The following is an 18,958-nucleotide window of genomic DNA, read 5'->3' as shown; positions in this document are numbered from 1 at the left end:
TAAGCTGGTAATTATGGCAGCCCTTGTACTTCAGGGATCTCTGTTGCAAAATCTAACTGACTGCCGTGTCGTGCCCTTTACTCACTCCACATGCACATAGCTCAGAGAAATTCAACTCTGGCATGGGTCTGAGACCTAGTTCTGTGTAGTAGCACAGAACTGACTACAAAGATCCTAAATAAACAGAACTGAGAACCAGCACAGAAGTGCATTTTGTGATGCACAATAACAGTGAGAAAACATAATAAACAATCTTCAACAATTAATCATCATACACTGCCCTACCCTGTACACCCATAAGCTATTTTGATAGAGCTAAGTGTGTTTGTTTTTGTAGATATGCAGCAGTTCATGTACAGCACATTATCATATTTTAGTTACTTTGGTAAAGCATGAACTACGTCTGTGTAGAAACGAACATGCTGAATTAATATTTTGTCATTTTAAATTAAAAAGATTTTAATAAAGAAAGTACATTTCTTACTTGTTCTTCAGTTTGTGTCGTTATTTATGAAGACCTTCTCATATTTCCCGTGCCCACTCTCAACAAATTTGTACATTTTTCCAGCCAGTCCCTGAAAAGGTAAAGGTCAAATTACAGCCTTGTAAACCCTTGAAAAACCAAGTGAAGAGGAATTAAGTACTACTTAATCTATAGTAGCAGATTACAGATGCAAGAGAATGAGCCTGTGCTTGTGAACAGCCAAACTCAAGTGATGTTTATAAGAACTGATGCATGTTGCTCATTGGTTGTTTTGAACACAATTACATCCTAACATAAGTTTAGAGAAATGTTTCTGTAAGGTGGATCATGATTTAGTGTCACGAGAAGTCATGATATACCTTTGCATTTGGTTTATCCTGTGATGAGGCATCTCCCAGATTCTCCCAAATGGATTTTATGTTACGCACCTCACCAGCCTTAACATCCTGACACTTAACATCCTGACACACACACACGCACACACACACACACAAAGAAAGATAATAGATGACATAATAATCAGAAACAGAAATGGCACAATAAACATAATTTTTTTTATTGTAAACAAACTGCAGACAGTCTAACAGGTTCATTTTAGTCGTAACCACTAGATGGTGTCATTAAACCACACGCTTGTTTCAATGTTTCTCTGCCATCACATGACTTGCCACAGCATGAACTTTAACCTTACAACACCTTTTATATTTTCCATATGGTCTATCCAGAAAACACATACACACAGCAAGTCAAAAATAAATAAAAAATAGTCACAAAAGTCACTTAAATTCTTCCACTCAGCTATAAAGGATCTATGGAGAAGAAAGAGATAGGAATTGTTTACCTTACTGAAAAGGATGAGAAGAACAGCAGACACAAGAAAAGTGTAAAGAAGAGAACTAAAGATTAAGAAAAAGAAGATAGAGGATACAATAGATTCAAAAGGAAATGTACTATTGGCTGGATTCAAGAAAAAAACTATGCAATTAACATTATAATATAAACATGTATATTATAAACTTACAGCTGCTTTGGAGGAAGGGCTCTTGGTGCTGACATCACAGTTTCCTTTCACCCATTGGTTAATTAGATCTGACACACCCACTTTCATTCCCTCTGTATCCTGAATTAGAGTAAATCCTTTATTCGTTTAATTACTCACTCACTTACTTTTTACAGTCACACCAGAATGATGAAGATTGTGCAACATATCTGTACGCTCATTTCACAAGGGAACAGAAATTCAGTTATAGTAACAAAACATTGACTAATAACACAATATGAGTCCGTGTCAGTAAAGTTCTTAAAAGTGAGAGTTCACTCAAAAATGATAATTATGTCATGATTTACTTACCCTAATGTCATTCTAAATCTGTATTACTTTTGTATTACTGTATTACTTTTTGTAACACAATTGTAGAAAAAATTGTCCGTATGAAAGTCATTGGGGTCCAAACCGACACTGAACACTAGTGCAGCAGTGATAACATATTGTTGCAGGTAAACCTGGAAGCTTTTAGCATTACACTGGTTCCCTCAAGAAAAACCCCACTGGATTTTTCCATTGCCTTTCAGATCATTGCAGAAAATAAGCTTTATGACCAACAAAAGTTTATGATTCTTACATGTTTTGTTTACCATTATAATCTTCACAAATTAGCACACTTTTATGAATTTTAAAGCCTAAATACATTGACTAGAAGTAAAAAAAAAGAAGAAGCTAAATGTAGGTTCTAAACAAACTACACAACAGTCGCTTGATTTTAAAATCACCATCACCAAGCGACCAACAACTCTTTCAGTCTTCACTTAAAAAATTTAGAGTTAGAATAGTTTGCAAGAGTGTGATTATAAACACACTGAGGCTGTGAAAGCAGACTAGTGATAAGATGAGTTTTCAACTCATAACCTCTGTCCCCAACAACCTTTAGAATTTAGTCATTTGTTAGTAAATGTATTTTTCAAGACAAGTAAAAGCTTGTTGTAGAACAAAATGTGAAAATATCTTCAGGCATTTAACCAAAAATCATCAAATAAAAAGGCTTCCGGACGATAGAAACTGGAAGTGCTAAAATGCTAACTTGTTAATGGCTCTTGGCCTACAAAAATAAGTCATCCTTGCAGCAGTCTATGATTTCCACTGTATGGCAAAAAAAAAAAAACGTTCTTCAAAAAATATTATTTTATGTTCTAAAGAAAAAAAGAAAGCCATACATGATTGGAATGACATGAGAGTGAGTAAATGATGACAGAATTTTCATTTTAGGGTGAACTATCATATAATATATGTTTTGATAAACTAAGGATGATATTTGTGACTGTATGAACCTTGGAGGACACAGCCTTTGTTGAGTTCTGATTCCAGGCCTCTCCCGCCTCAAACAGGGTCTTCCGAGCAGATACGGGTTCTGGTGGTGTTGGAACGTCCATTACCTTGACTACATTGCCCTCTTTACAGGACTCCTGCACACACGCACCAAAACACACACATAATGACGAAAATATTACGCTATCTGGGACTTGTGAAACACCTGCTTAACTCTCCGCAATAAAACCTGTAACACCTGGTTCCACAATACACACATTTGCCACGGGGCTCTTACACGTTTCCTGACAGTTAGGTGGCAGGAAACCAGAACCGGCTGAAAACAAAAATGTTTGAGCGAATAAGCATGACTAAGAGAGGAAGTGCCTGGGCATGCAGTTTGTCTGAAAGCACCACAGCAGAGAGATCAGAGTGGTAAACATCAGAGCAGGTGAATGTAAGCACTGGGTGGGGTAATAAGAGCTACACGTGCAAAGAAATTAATGTAAAAGCAGCAGCATGTAGCCGTGCAGGTGCATTTACAGGAATATATGCAGAAGGTTTAATTATGAAACTGACATTATACAAGTGCATGTGAAGGTAATTCACCTCAATGGCATGGTTGTACTGCTCCAGTCTGCCATCTAACTTCGAGATGATCGTGGGAGGTTGGGTCTTCTTTATACTGTTCCTGTTTTCACGAACAGATGAAACATTACCTAAAGCACCACTGTTCTTTCAAGACACAGACCATCTCAGAACAAGCATGGACATGAAGAGCACCATGACTCATAAAGTAATGTAAGATATAAACAAAGGCTCTGTAAAGTATACTGTTTATACTTCATACCAGAATGAACAATGTGGAAAAGAATACCCGGTGATAAATTGGATTCTGAGATTGATACATGCGCAAAAACGACTAAACAAATCCTCCATCATTTCATATTTAGTGAATAGGAGTAGGATACATAGATGGAAACATGTCATATCATGTCTACCTGCCTGCTTGAATGGTGAACCATGTTTCAAACAGTTGTTCATTCATGAATGAATCATTCATGTGTGGTGTTTAGATCAAAGATAAAATACTGATGAACACATGATGTCATACCACAGCACAGAAAAACAACAATTCACCCCTGCTTTTTCTCACATTCCATACTAAGAGGGGGATTTTTTTTTTTTACAGTCCTACAGTAAATCACTTGTGCCCTTTCATCTCAATGTGTATGTGTGTTTCCGAAGTCTTACTTTTTTTTAATGGAGCGGTTTAGAGACTCAGTCCTCTCAGTAAGCTGTAGATGAACAGTAAAAGAACATTTATAAGTAAATAGATTCAGAGTATTTGTGAATCTTTACACCACTGAGCACGAAAAACCCTTAGGGCAATATTTTGTGCAATGTTTCCAGGCAACAGGCAAAAATAGTGAAATGCAGTGCAACTTCATTGGGTAACGGATGATGATTGCACAAAGTAAAACCATACTCTGTTAAAAGTTTAAGTCAATACTGAAGGGCAGATTAATCCATTGATGTTGTAAACAGATTTATTTCATAATTTCATTGCTGGGGGCTTTGTATCTGGCTGTTCATATTCTTTGTTGATACTGTAAATCCTTGAAGCCTGTTGCCCTTTCTTTCTTCCACAAAAAGTGTCATGGCCTTTAAAGATTCAGTTTCGCCCAACATGATAGGATGCATTCATTGCCCAAAAAAGTCATCCTGACACCCATTTCCTTTGTATTTTTAAAATGTCATCACCATACATTAAGTGTTTATTATTTGTATGTTAAGAACTGATCTGTTGCCTTTTAAATGAAACTATTATTTTCCCAATATATATATAGGGAGAATATTGAGGCTGTCAAAAATGTTCTTACATAAAAATATATCACTAAATGCTTAAGTTGTACAGTATATCAGAATTAGTTTTATCAGAACACCGCAAAAGTAAGATGGAAGGGAATATGATCATAGACATAAACAGAACAAATGCATAACAAAGCAATTATAACCACAGCTTTATTAAGCAAAGATAAGGTACACAGTAGCAGACACACACAAACATTCTAACGTACAGTTTAATGCTGTCATGCACATGCACAAAGTAAGCAACTCACCGAGCTTGTACCTTCTGATTGCCACTCCTCACCCTCAGCCTGAAACCAGCAAGCAACACATACACACACAAAGCACCTCAGCAGTGTAAAGCAGATGCTTCTTGTTCTGTCATCTTTCTCCCTCAACCCACACCACCATTGCAAGGAAAAGATCAGAACCAAACACAGCATATGGAAGAAGTCGGAGTCACGCAAACAGCATATGGAGGATACCAGATGAAATTACAAAACACAACTGGGCACAATGCACAAACACATGTGTTGTACATTATGTCATGTTTTATTTCAGGCAGGGACCTACCATTATCATTGACATTGTCATTTCTGTGCCACAAGCATCACCGAATGGTAAAGCAACATTTTAATTTTTTAATAATTAAAAAATTTAAAAATTGCACTGCGAAAATAACTTTCAAATAAATTTCCTGAACATTCAACCCCAACCCAGGCATAGCCCTGCCCCCATTCTCATGCCATTGGTCGAAGTGCAACAGACCATATTGTTTAAGGCGCAGAAAAGGACTTTTTGCAATTTTATTAATTTAAATAAGCCATCATTTATTCCCTTTCTGAAGTTTTCTTAATCAAGCTATTTCCTCATAATAAGTCACTACAATGTAGTTTTTTTTAGGTTTATTATCATTGGAGACATTTATTGATTTGGGGACAAATGTTGGAGACATTTGTCCCAACATGAATATACAAACAAGACCCCCCCAGACTCTGCAGGGGTGTTCAATCCTGCTTCTGGACCACCTTCCTGCAGAGTTTAGCTCTAACCTGCCTGACTATAAGTTTTTAGCAATCCTGAACAAAGTCAGTCCGAACAACGAAAGACAGTTCACTAGCAGGCATATTTTTAATAGCACCGGGGCAGCTATTACAGACATGCAAGACCAACTCCTATCTACTTGAATACTTAAGTCTCAAAAGCTGCTGGCCAAACTCACATTTAAATAATGTATTTCAAATCCGAAAATAAAATCTGACATGACCTGTCCCATAAATGTTGTCTTCTATGGGAACCACAGCTGCAGTGACGTCATGACTTTACCACTTGGTGATTGACAGTTTCTCTTATTTATAGTAATACACATGCTTTGTCCTGAAGACCTTGATTTGCTGGTTCAGGTGTGTTTAAAAAGAGTTGGAGCTAAACCCTACAGGACACCCTTTACCCAGACCAACACATGCGAAAACATGAATGCGCACGTCATTATCTGTCATGTGATTTTGTGTCTAATGACGATGATGTCATACCATGTAGGAGGGGCTCCTGGGGCTGAGAGGACTGAAGGGCTCCTCTGGATCTCCGCTGGATATACTCAACCTCTTCAACTTTTCCATCACATCCCTTCTCTTCCTCTCTCGCTCCTCCTCTCTCATCCTCCTCTGCACCTCCTCATGAGTCTGATCTCCTGTCTCTCTATGCTGCTGGTTCTCCTCACTGCTCTTTACAAACACCTCCTCAGACACACTAAAGACAACAAGATTAATAAAGGGCAGCAATTCATCAACAAAGTATTTGACCTCACATGCATTGTCTTACCTCTCTGGACTGCTGAGAGCTGCTGAATCGACTGAAGAGTCCATGTTGCTCTGTATCTTTCGTTCTCTGAGAAAGATTAAACAGGCTGAACTCAGGAAGGACATTCGTTCTGGGGAAATTGCGACACTCACCTGATTTCTCATGTCATTTCTCAACACAGAGTCAATATCGACATAACTCTATTGCTGCCCAATCATTGGCACATTCTTCTCAAACTGTTCTCCTGCAGTGTGCTAAGGATATTACATTGTAAGGGTAACTCCTACAATGCTGGAAGTCATGGTCTCCACACAGTATGTCAGATGTTGATTCATAACATTTCTGTCTGCTTCAGTGTAGAATTCCTCATACTGATTCAGTCCAACTCCCAGGTTTGTGAATCTTTTGAGCAGTTTGTTCAAAGAATCAAATCAGTAGAGTCATTTGTTGGCAATCGGATTACTTCTCATGCTGTATATTTGTCTTTGCGTGTGGCTCAAGGGGACGGCTCCATTTAAAGATGCCTTTTCTTGACTTTATTTAACTGTACATTGTCTTTTATTATCATCGCAATCAATTAAAAATGTAAACTCACATCCACAGCTCGGGTAAAACCTGATTTCTTTTGTTGTGGAGCTTGAGTAAAACTGGCATAATCGGCATATAAAAGATGCATTTCTACCAAATCCCTAGTAGAGATTAAAAATGGAGGTGGAGTTGGGATACCGGAAGAATGGTCATTGAAGTGACGAGTGAGGTAAGCAGTATCATATTGACCTTAATATTGTGATTGGGAGGAATTAGATGAATAAGCTCCTCACAAACTGTCATTTAGAGATTTAAAATGATTTGAAACATGTAAACTAACTGTCAATCCCTCAACAAGCAATAGATAACTTCAGATCTCTATTTCCATCCTTACATACATCAGTAAATAATTATAATTAAATAAACATAACAATAACACACTATATCACAAGCATAATATATTCATTTCCTAAAGGTACTTAAATGTAAGACTGGTTTAAGCTTAGTCTCCCCTGCTACTGTAGCTTTAACTGTATATACAGTATTTTAACTCTTAACTTCTCATTGTAACTGCATATATTTTACAAATCACACAGGTTTTTCTGAGTTTGTTGAAATGTATGCGTGTCTATGCCTGTACCTGTCATTTGTTCTCCTCCCCTCTTGTTCATTAGTACTGTATTGTCTCCCATTCTGTTGGAGGAGGACTGTAGAGGTGTAGGAAATCTTCATCTCTGCCTTCTTTCCTCTCTGTGAAAGAAGCATATATGTTCACTGCATGCAGTAGTTATAGGCACTTGAAAGACTGGTTTTGATGCATGACTGAGTTAAGGGTTTAAGGGTAAGAAGTATTATTTGAGTGCTATCTTGTTAAATGCCTTCTTAAATATCATACCTTCTCATCCATGTCACAGCTCTGATTTAGTTTTTTCCAGAAAGATGACTCATGTCCTTTCACGCTTCTTGGATAGCCCTCCTCTGCACACCACCGTCCAGTCTCTCCCTCCTCCCTCTCTGCTGCGTTAATGTTATCTCTTCTTTCCTGCTCTCTGGCACCCCAGTCTTCATCATCACCATCCTCATCCAGGTTTTGCTGATTTGAAAGGGGGGGTCGGGTCTGTATGAATGGGGTGCTGTCAAACACATTGATATCATGCGGTTTACTTTGTTGAGCAGAGCTGGAACAAAACTGCAGTTTTGCGTGACAGGAGCCGTTGAGATGTGTTTCTACATCTTTATGTTCCATTTGTCCCTGTTTGCGCCTGCTCAGATGTGTCCAATCACTGAAGCCTTCGTCCTCTTCCAAAGAGGATGGGCAGCTTGGAACCAGATCATTCTGACCCCTAACAAACAGTGAAACACTTTCAGAATTGCCTCTCATTGGGATGCCAATATAAGAATAACAAGTCTATTTACAACAGTTGAGTATGTTAATAGAATATAATAGAATAGAATAGAATGGAATGGAGTAGATTAGAATAGAATAAGTGACTGAATCAAAAGAACAGGTGTGGTCTTGACACATATAAACTCACAAACAGATTAACAAGCACACAAAGAGATAGACAGAGAAAGTTGGCTTGAGCCAGAATCTGGAGGTTGAGACTCCATGGAAACAAAACACACACACACACACACAAAACACAGTTTCACAAAACACATGTATTTGACTTGAGTGTACTTTTAGGTTTTTGAAACTAACTGGTTGTCCAGAGGCTGTGCAGTGCGAGGGCTGTCCTGTGGGGTCACGGTGGGTTGAGACAGCTCAGTAGAGGAACTGGTTCTTGCACGTCGTCGTTGTTCTCTCTCAATTTCTTCTGCATCCTCCAGACTGCGCTGAACAGTGATCCTGCAAAATAACAATTCATATAATACAAATTAGTAATAATCTTCATAATTTCTATATTCAGGAACAGAATTATGATCGCTAAATCATAAATGCCGCATTTGTGCATGAAGGTAAACAGAATTTTTATGCATTATACTGTCTATATTCTTACACTGTGATGTAAATCTTCAGGCAGTAATTTTCAACCGATCAAACAATAATACACCACCATGACTATGATAGCGAATGCGATAGGGGTCATATGACAGAAGGTAGGGTCAGAGATGGACAGGAAGTAAGTCGAACATGGACAGGAAGTGCAGGGTTCACACTGACAGGAAATGGCTCACTGCCTTCCTTTACAGGGGCTTACATTACGAGAACTAAACAAAACAACTGTCACAACTAAATCTGCAGAGAAACACTTTTACTGATTATTTACAATAATTGTGCAGAGGTGGATGATTTACAGACGGTTTTATTCTTCGTTACAGATCAGAAAATATTCCTGTGCTTTCATCGATGAAATTACAAGTTTTACTGGAAGTGTAAGATTGGTGTAAGCTTATAGATTAGATACATTACAGTACACTCCTCTGGGAACTGATGCAATGTTTGCTAATATTTTCTTTAACCTGTCCTGAATGAGCAACAAAGGCATGCTTCTTGTTACTATAGACACCATTTATCTAATGTGCAATCTAAGCACTTTATAACAGGTTGGCAGAGCAAGCCAGAATATAAAAGAGAAGAAAGAAAAACATAGTTTGAAACTACCATTCAAAAATGTAGTTAAGATCCAGCAAGGATGCATTAATTTGATCAAAAGTGACAGTAAAGATATATCGCTCCATACGATTTCTATTTCAAATAAATGTTGTTTTGAACTTTCTACTCATCAAATATGTAAAAATGTAGCATGGTTTACATAAAAATATTAAGCAGCACAACTATTTTCACCATTGATAATATTGTTACTTGAGCAGCAAATCAGCATAATGGAATGATTTCTGAAAGATCATGTGACACTGAAGACTGGCGTAATGGCTGCTGAAAATTCAGCTTTGCCTTCACAGAAATAAATTACATTTTAAAATATATGAAAACAGAAAAACAGTTACATTGAAAAACACATGCATCAGAGCAGCAACTTCTTTAACACACATTCTGCTTAAACATTTGAATCTGTTTCAAAACATATTTATTGTATTGAGTAAATGAACAAAGCAAACACTAAAGCAGAGTAGCCTAAATCTATAATATCAATAATAACCACACGCTTTCCTTTGTTAAATAAACTTAGTGAGAATGGCTGGGTGGTGGAGTGGCTCAAAATTTCCAGCACAGTATAGAGGAGCTCCGGGTCCTTAGGGCAGAGTGGGAGGGGGCTGCTGCTGTGTATCACAGATCCAGCAGATTTAGAGCAGGGGGGATCTGATGATGTCACCACCCTCAGGAAAATTCCAGTAATAAAAGAAGCTATTGAAGCCTGTCACTGCCATTTCATATGATGTCACGAATTAACTCACCATGTGCCGTGTGAACAACAGCCATCTGGGACAGCTTTTACTTTAACTACAGACACATCCTAAAGGACAGACACATTATCATTTCATGACATCACTCATAACTATATAACAACACAATCATCTACCCTCAAAACATCTGGGACGGCCTGATGATTTGGGTCTCACTCTATCCGCATCCATGCATTCTTTGACCATAGAGTTGGGATGAAATACTAAGTGACCGCAAAACAACCCACAAGAACTTTAACCCTTCCCCCTAAACACCCTGAGGAACTGATAAACAGCAGAAAGAACTCATGCTCTGTTTCCCCCTCTTGACCCCTCTGTTCTGCCTGATAAAACCTTTCTGTCCTAATGGCTGTCTGGTTAAGACAAGTTTAAAAGTCATGATTAAGGTTATAAAAGTCAAGATTCATGAAGCAGGATTTAATGAACTGCAGCATAGTCTAGCCCTACTACTGTACTCTAGGCAAAGAACAGTGTGACTCTGCAGATCAAAGACTCAGACCAAATGGCCACAGACAAACAGATTCACACACATGCATACAAATCAACAACATCTCACCTCTGGAGGTTCTCCAATCCCTTTTTGCTGGAATGTCGTCGCAAGATTGAGTTGGACATGTTTATTTGTTTCACTCAATCTCCTCACTGAAACCCCAGCAGCCTTGCTGTGACTGAAGATGATATTTGAATGTGTTTCTCTGATTCTCTCTTTTCCTGTGAATCCTCTAAAGGGTGTGAATGTGCTCCCCCTTTCACTGAACAGGATTTAGTCAATCTCTCTCTCCCTCTCTCTATTTCTGTTCCACTCACTCCCTTCCTCTGTCTATCTCCATGTGTTTTTCATTCAGAGTGTTGCAAACTCAGGCTCCTGTCTTTTCCAGTTCTCTCTTCCAATCAGCAGAAAGCTAAACAGTCATGTGATGATCCCCTGGGAAAGTAAGATGATACCACACACGCACACACACACACACACACACATCCACACCTCAAAACAATAGCATTGCAGGGCCACTACTCTGTGTGTTGTCAGGCACTCAGTTCAGAACCAATATATCCACATGCATGGTTTGCCTGCCTAAAGATAATAAACAGGTATAGGCTAAAATTAGTACATAAGTAGAGATAAGCACCTAAATCTCCATTATAATCGCAAACTAAATGAATCATGGCCTAACTAATGAAAATAATAGTCACCCAATAAGCTTCCTAGCATGAGTGGAGAAGAAGAATGAAAATAATTATATTAACCATGGCACAATGGTGAGTTAAAATGTTGTGTATGTATACAATTAAAAGAGTGTGCATGTGAAGGTGTATAATTATGTTGGCTCAGATGTATACATCACACTTCAGCTGTATCACAAGTGAATGCCTGCAGTTTATGTAGCATTCTGATAGTTTAATAGTTAATTTAAACACTATGGATTCAGTATGTTTAACTCTTCAGACTTGCACTGTAGACAATACACTTTTTTCTTTTAAGAATATAAAGAATGAAAGACAGGAAAAAAGAAAACAAATAAAGGCATAACAGAAAGCATGCATTTGCAACACTTAATATAATTTTCAAGTGGGAGATTTAATCTTGCTTTGCTTATCAAATGAACAATCTCTGTGTGTGACTCCATACTTGCTACATTTAAAGAGCAAGTCACTACTAGTGTGATAGCTCCGCTGTTTTCCCTTGTGACCACTGGAGTCATCGGTTGCTGTTGTTCTTTAGTCTCACTGAGCTATACATTTAACTGGTGAAGATGAAATAATGAAAAAGCAGAATGTCACACTTCGATTGTTTGATTTGTAGGTTTTTTTTTTTTTTAGCAAACTCCTCTCAGTACTGTTTTGAGTATTTGAATGGGTTTTACTGATGAATGTCAATTTATTTGGTCTAATAAAAAAGACCCGAAGTCAGATTATTCTTTTACAAATTAAAGCCTCAGCTGCAAAACCAACCATCACATACATCAAAACCTCCTTTATACAATACATAACCAACTGTGACATCACTTGATAGTATTACAACAACAGATAGCATTACCACTTTTTATCTCTCAGAACCCTGAAGACCACAAGAATTAAGACAACCTGACCGAATAAATCATTGAATGAAAATATGAATTTAAGAAAAACAGATTTAGGTCTCAGACTCAAACATCTTCTTCCTGCCATCCATGCCAGCCTTATCCTCAATGTTCTTACGCCAGTCTCCCACTGCCTCCTTCTCCTGTAATGCCAGAAAAAGTACAATGTTTCAAAACTACAAGCCTTCGTGTCATTTGTCTTCTCATCATGAGTTATGTCCACATTTTATTGCACATGCTTCTGTTTAAATGCTAATGATGTGCGCTCACCTCCTCCTTGACCTCTTTCTTGACCTGTTTGAGGTTGGCTCTCAGGTCCAGGGACACTTTGTGCTTGGAGCCCAGCAGGGCCTGCAGCATGGCATCAGCAGACATACGCACTTTCTTCAGAACAGGTTTCTTGAATTTACCTTTCAGGTCCTGAACCTTTATCTTCAGATCTTCAATCTTAAAAGATCAAGAATAAAGGTGAGGTTTTAGATGTTATGTAAGTTAAATGCATTAACTAGTAGAACAGAACAAAACAACCATCAGAACAAAAGTACCTCCTTGTTCGACTTGGCCTCTTTGCTCTCCATATCATATCTTTGTTCATCAATGACATCAATCTGCTGGTGCAACTTCCTACACAGTTCCTTTACACAAAGATACATGCACATTTTCACACGTAGCCTATTCGTCTGTACTTTTGCCCATCACACAGCACTGAAGGCAATAGTAAATGATGGTGTGCTTTTAGCATGTATAAAACTGTTCATAAGCATGATGTGATTCTGTTACTGACTGAATCTGTGTGTGTGTGTGTGTGTGTACATGATATTCCCTACGTTGTGGGAACCAAATGTTCCCACAAGGATAGTAATACCAGTAATTTTTTACCTTGTGGGGACATGGTTTGGTCCCCAAGAGGAAAACAGCTTATATATAATGATCTTTTAAAATGATTTTTTGAAAATCTAAAAAGTCGATTTTTTGTGGGGTTGGGTTAGGGTAAGGGGGTAGAAAATACAGTTTTTACAGTATAAAAAATATTACATCTATGGAACATCCCCATAAAACATGGCAATGTATGTGTGTGTGTTTGTGTGTGTGTCTGTGTGTACCTGTAGTGCCTGCATGCTTCCAGGCAGTGAGAGATCAGGGCAGTTCTCCTCCATGTATCTCTGTTTTTCCTGCTCAGCCTCAGATGCCTCTTCCTCCAAAAGCCCATGAGTGATCTGAAGCAACAAGCTCTGGAGCACAAAGACAAAGAAGCAGCACAGACAGTATTCAACAAGAGAGACACTGACAGTTCATATAGCTCAGATCTCATGAAGAAAGAGATGACCTCACCTTCAGATGTTGCCTGCGGCTGGACGACATCTTTTTCCTATCAGAAAGCAAACGTTTACAATTTCAGAGAGCACCGAACAGTGCATTATTCACTGACTGGGATGATTATGGTTAGGAGAAACACATGGAGCTCCATAAAATGTACTGTGCTAATAGCAGTACTAATACCATTTATGCTAGTATGTATCATAATAAATACAAAATGATCATGATGCTAAATGTATTTCCTGAGTTCAGTAATCCATGACTTAGTGACTTGATCATTTTCACGCCACACAAACATCATGATGTTTGTAACTCAATACTTACTCAGACATCTTGCCGGGCTCTTTGTGGCAACCTCTGTTAAGGTGAAGACGCCTGTGGGTGGCAGGTGGGGGTGTTTCTGCCTTCAATCTAATGGAAACAATTTACATTCAGTCATCGGTCCTGCAGCAAGTCTAAATTTGGCTGGGGATAATGTGAAAGAGAGACGGCTGGGGGTCTGTGTAAGTGTCAATACCCTCAGAAGTGTTTGGTGTTTAAGGGTTTGAATTTGAGAAGCAATTGTCTTATGCTCTTTTTTTAGTGTTCCTTTGTAGGAAGCAGAAGGTCTGCACCCAATACAGAAGACGAGACAGCTGACAGACAGCTTGCTGCCTCTTGAAGAATCTCCTCAACTTCAACACCCAACAGCTGAAACCCTCCACAACTGTAAAAATACTTTCTGATAGTCTAAAGAACTATATTAGTTCTACACTTTTCTTGCCAAAAAAGATTTTGGAATGGACATGGACTGAGTTGGAGCATTATGTTTTTTAAAATGAGCTGTGGTCTCCATACCCGTGTATATCATAAGATGTGTGAAGGAAATATTACATTGTGAAAAAAAGACTTACGGTAAAGCCTGTTAATTGGTTAATGGTAAGTTCCCTTACTCTACAGTGTGAAAAACCAAAATAGATTTATTGGGACATTTGATGTAATTTTTTAGTTAAAAAACTGTTAAATCGATAATTTTTGGAGGTAAAAAGAACAAGTCATTTAATTTACAGTAAACAGATATTCCCAGAATTCCCTGTATGATACTTCACTTTTGACAGTATTTTGTTAAAACTATGGTTTTATGTTACATCTTATGTTGATAAATTACTGTTTATTACATTATTTTAATGTCATGTGTGTTACCATGATGGAATTTGTATGTGTGTGTTTGACGCTGTACAACTTATGTAAGCTATTTGTTATGTTAAAGAATTAAAAACTGATTTTAGTAGCAGCTTGGTTACGGTTGGATTTTTTGTAAATTACAACAGTTTTAAACTGTAAAATTTACAGGTCTGTAAAGTTGATTACATTTTATAGTATTTTAATTGAATTACCCAACTGCCAATTTTTTTTCCGTAAAAACAACAGGTGCTGGTGAACTAAGGCAAGAAATATCTAACAGTGAGCATGTGCTTAATATACTTGTGATTCATATACTTTTACAATGTATTAAATATAGCCTACTCAAATGTATCCCAACAACACATACCACAATTACGTCAAATTAGGGTCTAATAAAAGCTTTTTGGGCATTTCACATTACAGTTTAAAGTAAGAACTGATCAGAATGTATCCATAAAGAAGACATCAAACCATATCCATGGTCTCTCCATTCTTAAAAAACACAGTATTATATTAGGCAACAGCCACTTAACCTGTTTTGTCACAAGTCCAGTATGCAGTACATTATAAAGCATATTTTTATCCTGCTTATTACTCTAATTTCTTGGCTGAGTATGGCTGCTCAGCATGACTGAGATCTCCTGAAGATCTAATGTTCGAGACGGACAGAATAATAGAGACTCACCTTTCAGTGCGCAGCAGAACATTCAGGGGTGACTAGAGGGAAAGAGCATCAGCTTATAACATTAGTTGGGTTTATATAGGTTTCCCATATGGCTTCTCCATTCTCTTTAAGGAAGCAGATCTTTCCTTAAACCAATGAGATTGTCAAATCCCAACACCCCCCTCTCCTTCCCTCCCCACAATCAACACACACACATTTGTTTTTCTATCATTCTATCATGGGGACTTACTATTAACTTGTATTATTTTTATATATTAATCCCCTTACATAACCTACCTATCAAGAAATATTTCTGCATTTTAATTAAAAAATGATTTTTTTTATGTTAACTAATCCCACAGTGTAGGTCATTTCAGTTTTATCTGTCCTTGTGGGGACATTTGGTGCAATATATGCAAAACCTGACCTACAAACACACATCTTTCTCTAAATCAAGTCCTTGGAATGAACTGAGAAACATGACACTCTTTCAGTCCTTGATTGTAAGTGCAAGAACTGTAAGCAAAAAATTAAGATGAACCCTATCACTTCTGTTGCTGAAATCTCTGTGTGTTTTCTCACCTGTTGTGCTCTCTAGCAGCAGTGTTTAGCAATAAAACAGGTGGGAACTCCAACTGTATCGCAGGAATATCACTCAACACATTCTGCAGACACATTTTAGATCACATACTACATATAAACCTCACAATTGCTTTGTAATTGCTAGAACAATACACTTTTAGTCTTCAAACTTGTGTTGGCATGTCTGTTTGAAAAGATTATACTGTCTTTAAAACTTACAGTGAGACTTTGAAAAAATGTACATAATTCTGTTTATAGCCATGTTAACTCTAGGGCACTGAGTCTTAAATGATCAGTCCTCAATCTGTTGGAATATATATCAGATCATGTTGTCACCAAGTGGCATTTTGAAACTCCAGATATCCATTTTTGGAAATGTCTCTATTTAGAGAGAGAGAGAGAGAAAAAGCCTTTCAGGAACCTAATTTTCATTTGATTGGAAAAATGTAAGAATTTGACATAAAAGATTACACAGATACATTTCAGAAAGTGCATACATTTCATGAAATTCACACATAAAGGGAAAAAATTACTCAGAATCTATTTAAGGGTTAGGGTTCATGCAACTGAGAGAGCACTTCCAGTATTTTATCGTATGAAAACAGCTATTTAATAAACTGAACTTTGACTTGGCTTATGCTGCTCTAACATGCCACCTCCTGGTGCATCAGAGTGACAGTGTCGCAATCCACCATACTGTATAATGCAAGGCTGTCAATGTCCCTTGCTAGGCTCTTGAAAGCTATGTTTGGGACCACGTGTTGGTGGTACAGTTTTTTTTTTTTTGCACAATGTATAGGGTTAGAGTTTTTCAGCCTTTGAATTTCTCAAGGGATATATAAGGATAGGATAACAATGATATGATGAAAGACAGATTCCAGCCCAGGTTATTGGGCTCCTAAAAACTGTTGTGGCAGACCTTTTCATATTTGTAAACCTCATAAACTTCATCTTGGCTTCACTATTTTCTGTAGGTTTGATAACGTCATTGGCCACTTCTAATGACAGGACATCCCTTATGAAAAGTAACCATGGTTTTATTACAGATAAAACCAAAAAAACATGGTTTACATTGAGCCCACTTCTTCTTTCAGTATGTATATGGTTTTATATTTTATATTTTATTTTCCTAATAAAATAAACAAATGTATAATATGTTGTTCTTTACATTTCAAATGGTCACTCTCTGTATGGAGAAGCACATCGAATTTATACATTTCTATCATATACTCCAGTTTTCTATTAATATAGAATTCTAAATCCTTCCAAAATAATCTTGAGTAAATACAGTTAAAAAACATAGATGCAAAATAGTTTCTTTTTCTTGACCACAAAATTCACAGGTATATGAAATATTGAATTTAAATCTTTCAAAAATGTGCTTAGCGGGATGAATTCTATGAATTATTTAGTAAGACACTTCCTTAATTTTGTTATTGATGCAGAACTTATTTGTACGGTGGCCGAGAAGTGCTAAACAAATCACAATTCTGAAAACAAAATAACAAATTACAAATGCAAATGCAAGTCTAAAAAACAAAATAACAATTCAGAAAGCACAACAACAATTCAGAAAACAAAATAACAAGTCAGAAAACACAACGACAAATCAGACAAACCAGAAGAGGTGGGCATAGTTTGAGACAGTGCCATTGGTTTGGGATTACTCACCGCTGACTGGATGGACGAGACATCTGTCAATCAACGTATACAGGGAAAAACCAGCCGAAGAACAGCAGAGTCGTGGTAGAAAGTTCGGAGATGGTATTAAAGTAGCTCAGTTTAAATGTATTGTATGAATTGCCCTTACTATGGAATAAAATATACGGGGTGTCTATTTACATTTAGTTAAAAGTGGTGGTAAAATATCAGCTCTAGTGGTGCAGATGGATAAGCACGTGTTGTTGGCATTTTGACGCGATCGACCCGGATTCGATCCTGCCTTTTGCCAAAAAGGCATCTCCCTTTTCAAATCTCTTATCACATCGTAAAAGGCATTTATTTTCAATAAAAATTAAGGAAATAATCAAAAAGTTGAAAATAAACTATCGGGTAGGGTTAGGGTAGGTGTAGGGAGGGCTTTATTGTACCAATAAGGTGGCATCCATTTAATAATTAAAATTATAATTTACACTCAATACGTTATTATTGCATACTGTTTGATAATGTACTACAATACTGAAGTGCAACTGGACAGGATCGAACCTGTGTCGATCATGTCAAAAAGCCAAGGACACACGCTTATCCATCTGCACCGCTGGAACTGAAGATTGACAGCTACTTTTAACTAAATGTAAATAGACACCCCGTATTTTTTATTCCATAATAAGGGCAATTCATACAATACATTTAAACTGAGCTACTTTAATACCATCTCCGAACTTTCTACCACGACTCTGCTGTTCTTCGGCTGGTTCTTCCTGTATAAGTTGATTGACAGATGTCTCGTCCAGTCAGCGGGGAGTAATCCCAAACCAATGGCGCTGTCTCAAACTATACCTACCTCTTCCGGTTTGTCTGATTTGTCGTTGTGTTTTCTGACTTGTTATTTTGTTTTCGAATTTGTCATTGTGTTTTCTGACTTGTTATAATGTTTTCTGAATTGTTGTTGTGTTTTCTGAATTGTTATTTTGTTTTTTAGACTTGCATTTGTGTTTGTAATTTGTTCTTTTGTTTTCAGAAATGTGATTTGTTTAGCACTTCTCGGCCACCGTATATTTGGCAGTTTCCATGCTTTAACCCAAGAGATATTACCAAACAAAGAAGACCAAAAAATCTTGCTGCAGGTAAAGACACAGAACAAAGAGCATTCCTTATAATCT

The 18,958-nt window shown here is 37.4% G+C and overlaps 2 protein-coding genes across 6 annotated transcripts; both read right to left on the bottom strand.

Annotated features, from left to right (window-relative positions):
• Window positions 1–482: 482 nt before the first annotated feature.
• On the bottom strand, window positions 483–11,188 carry LOC107554643 (lymphocyte-specific protein 1-like). Of its 5 annotated transcripts, none has more exons than XM_016237216.1 (13): window positions 10,888–11,188; window positions 8,668–8,814; window positions 7,861–8,308; window positions 7,606–7,715; window positions 6,459–6,524; window positions 6,170–6,386; window positions 4,910–4,948; window positions 4,041–4,084; window positions 3,396–3,477; window positions 2,810–2,944; window positions 1,506–1,604; window positions 844–945; window positions 483–575 (listed from the first exon to the last, which is right to left on the bottom strand). In XM_016237216.1, the coding sequence occupies exons 1-13, from the start codon at window positions 10,944–10,946 to the stop codon at window positions 492–494; spliced, it is 1,632 nt and encodes a 543-aa protein (XP_016092702.1). In that variant the 5' UTR covers window positions 10,947–11,188; the 3' UTR covers window positions 483–491. The 5 variants fall into 5 exon arrangements, with proteins under 5 accessions (XP_016092702.1, XP_016092703.1, XP_016092706.1 ...); XM_016237217.1 differs by having other exon boundaries at window positions 844–930; XM_016237220.1 differs by having other exon boundaries at window positions 844–936; window positions 1,587–1,604.
• A 1,052-nt stretch (window positions 11,189–12,240) lies between these two features.
• Window positions 12,241–14,131, bottom strand: tnni2b.1 (troponin I type 2b (skeletal, fast), tandem duplicate 1). The gene is made up of 6 exons (XM_016237168.1): window positions 14,051–14,131; window positions 13,742–13,778; window positions 13,513–13,641; window positions 12,955–13,044; window positions 12,680–12,856; window positions 12,241–12,552 (listed from the first exon to the last, which is right to left on the bottom strand). Exons 1-6 carry the CDS (start codon window positions 14,056–14,058, stop codon window positions 12,463–12,465), a joined length of 531 nt encoding a protein of 176 aa, XP_016092654.1. The 5' UTR covers window positions 14,059–14,131; the 3' UTR covers window positions 12,241–12,462.
• Window positions 14,132–18,958: the final 4,827 nt, after the last annotated feature.

This window comes from Sinocyclocheilus grahami, unplaced genomic scaffold, assembly GCF_001515645.1.
Source record: "Sinocyclocheilus grahami isolate Dianchi unplaced genomic scaffold, SAMN03320097.WGS_v1.1 scaffold508.1, whole genome shotgun sequence".
In the NCBI taxonomy this organism is placed as follows: Eukaryota; Metazoa; Chordata; class Actinopteri; order Cypriniformes; family Cyprinidae; genus Sinocyclocheilus; species Sinocyclocheilus grahami.
The sequence above is the reverse complement of the archived record's forward strand: the minus strand, read 5'-3'. Positions and strand labels throughout refer to the sequence as shown.

Coding starts and splice junctions, on each gene's coding strand:
- LOC107554643 (XM_016237216.1), bottom strand. CDS start 10,946: ATGTCCAACTCAATCTTGCGACGACATTCCAGCAAAAAGGGATTGGAG. Junction 6,387..6,458: donor GCTCTCAGCAGTCCAGAGAG/GTAAGACAATGC, acceptor TGTTGTCTTTAG/TGTGTCTGAGGAGGTGTTTG. Junction 946..1,505: donor GCCCTTCCTCCAAAGCAGCT/GTAAGTTTATAA, acceptor TGTGTGTGTCAG/GATGTTAAGTGTCAGGATGT.
- tnni2b.1 (XM_016237168.1), bottom strand. Junction 13,642..13,741: donor GCCGCAGGCAACATCTGAAG/GTGAGGTCATCT, acceptor TTTGTGCTCCAG/AGCTTGTTGCTTCAGATCAC. Junction 13,045..13,512: donor GAAGCATGCAGGCACTACAG/GTACACACAGAC, acceptor CTTTGTGTAAAG/GAACTGTGTAGGAAGTTGCA.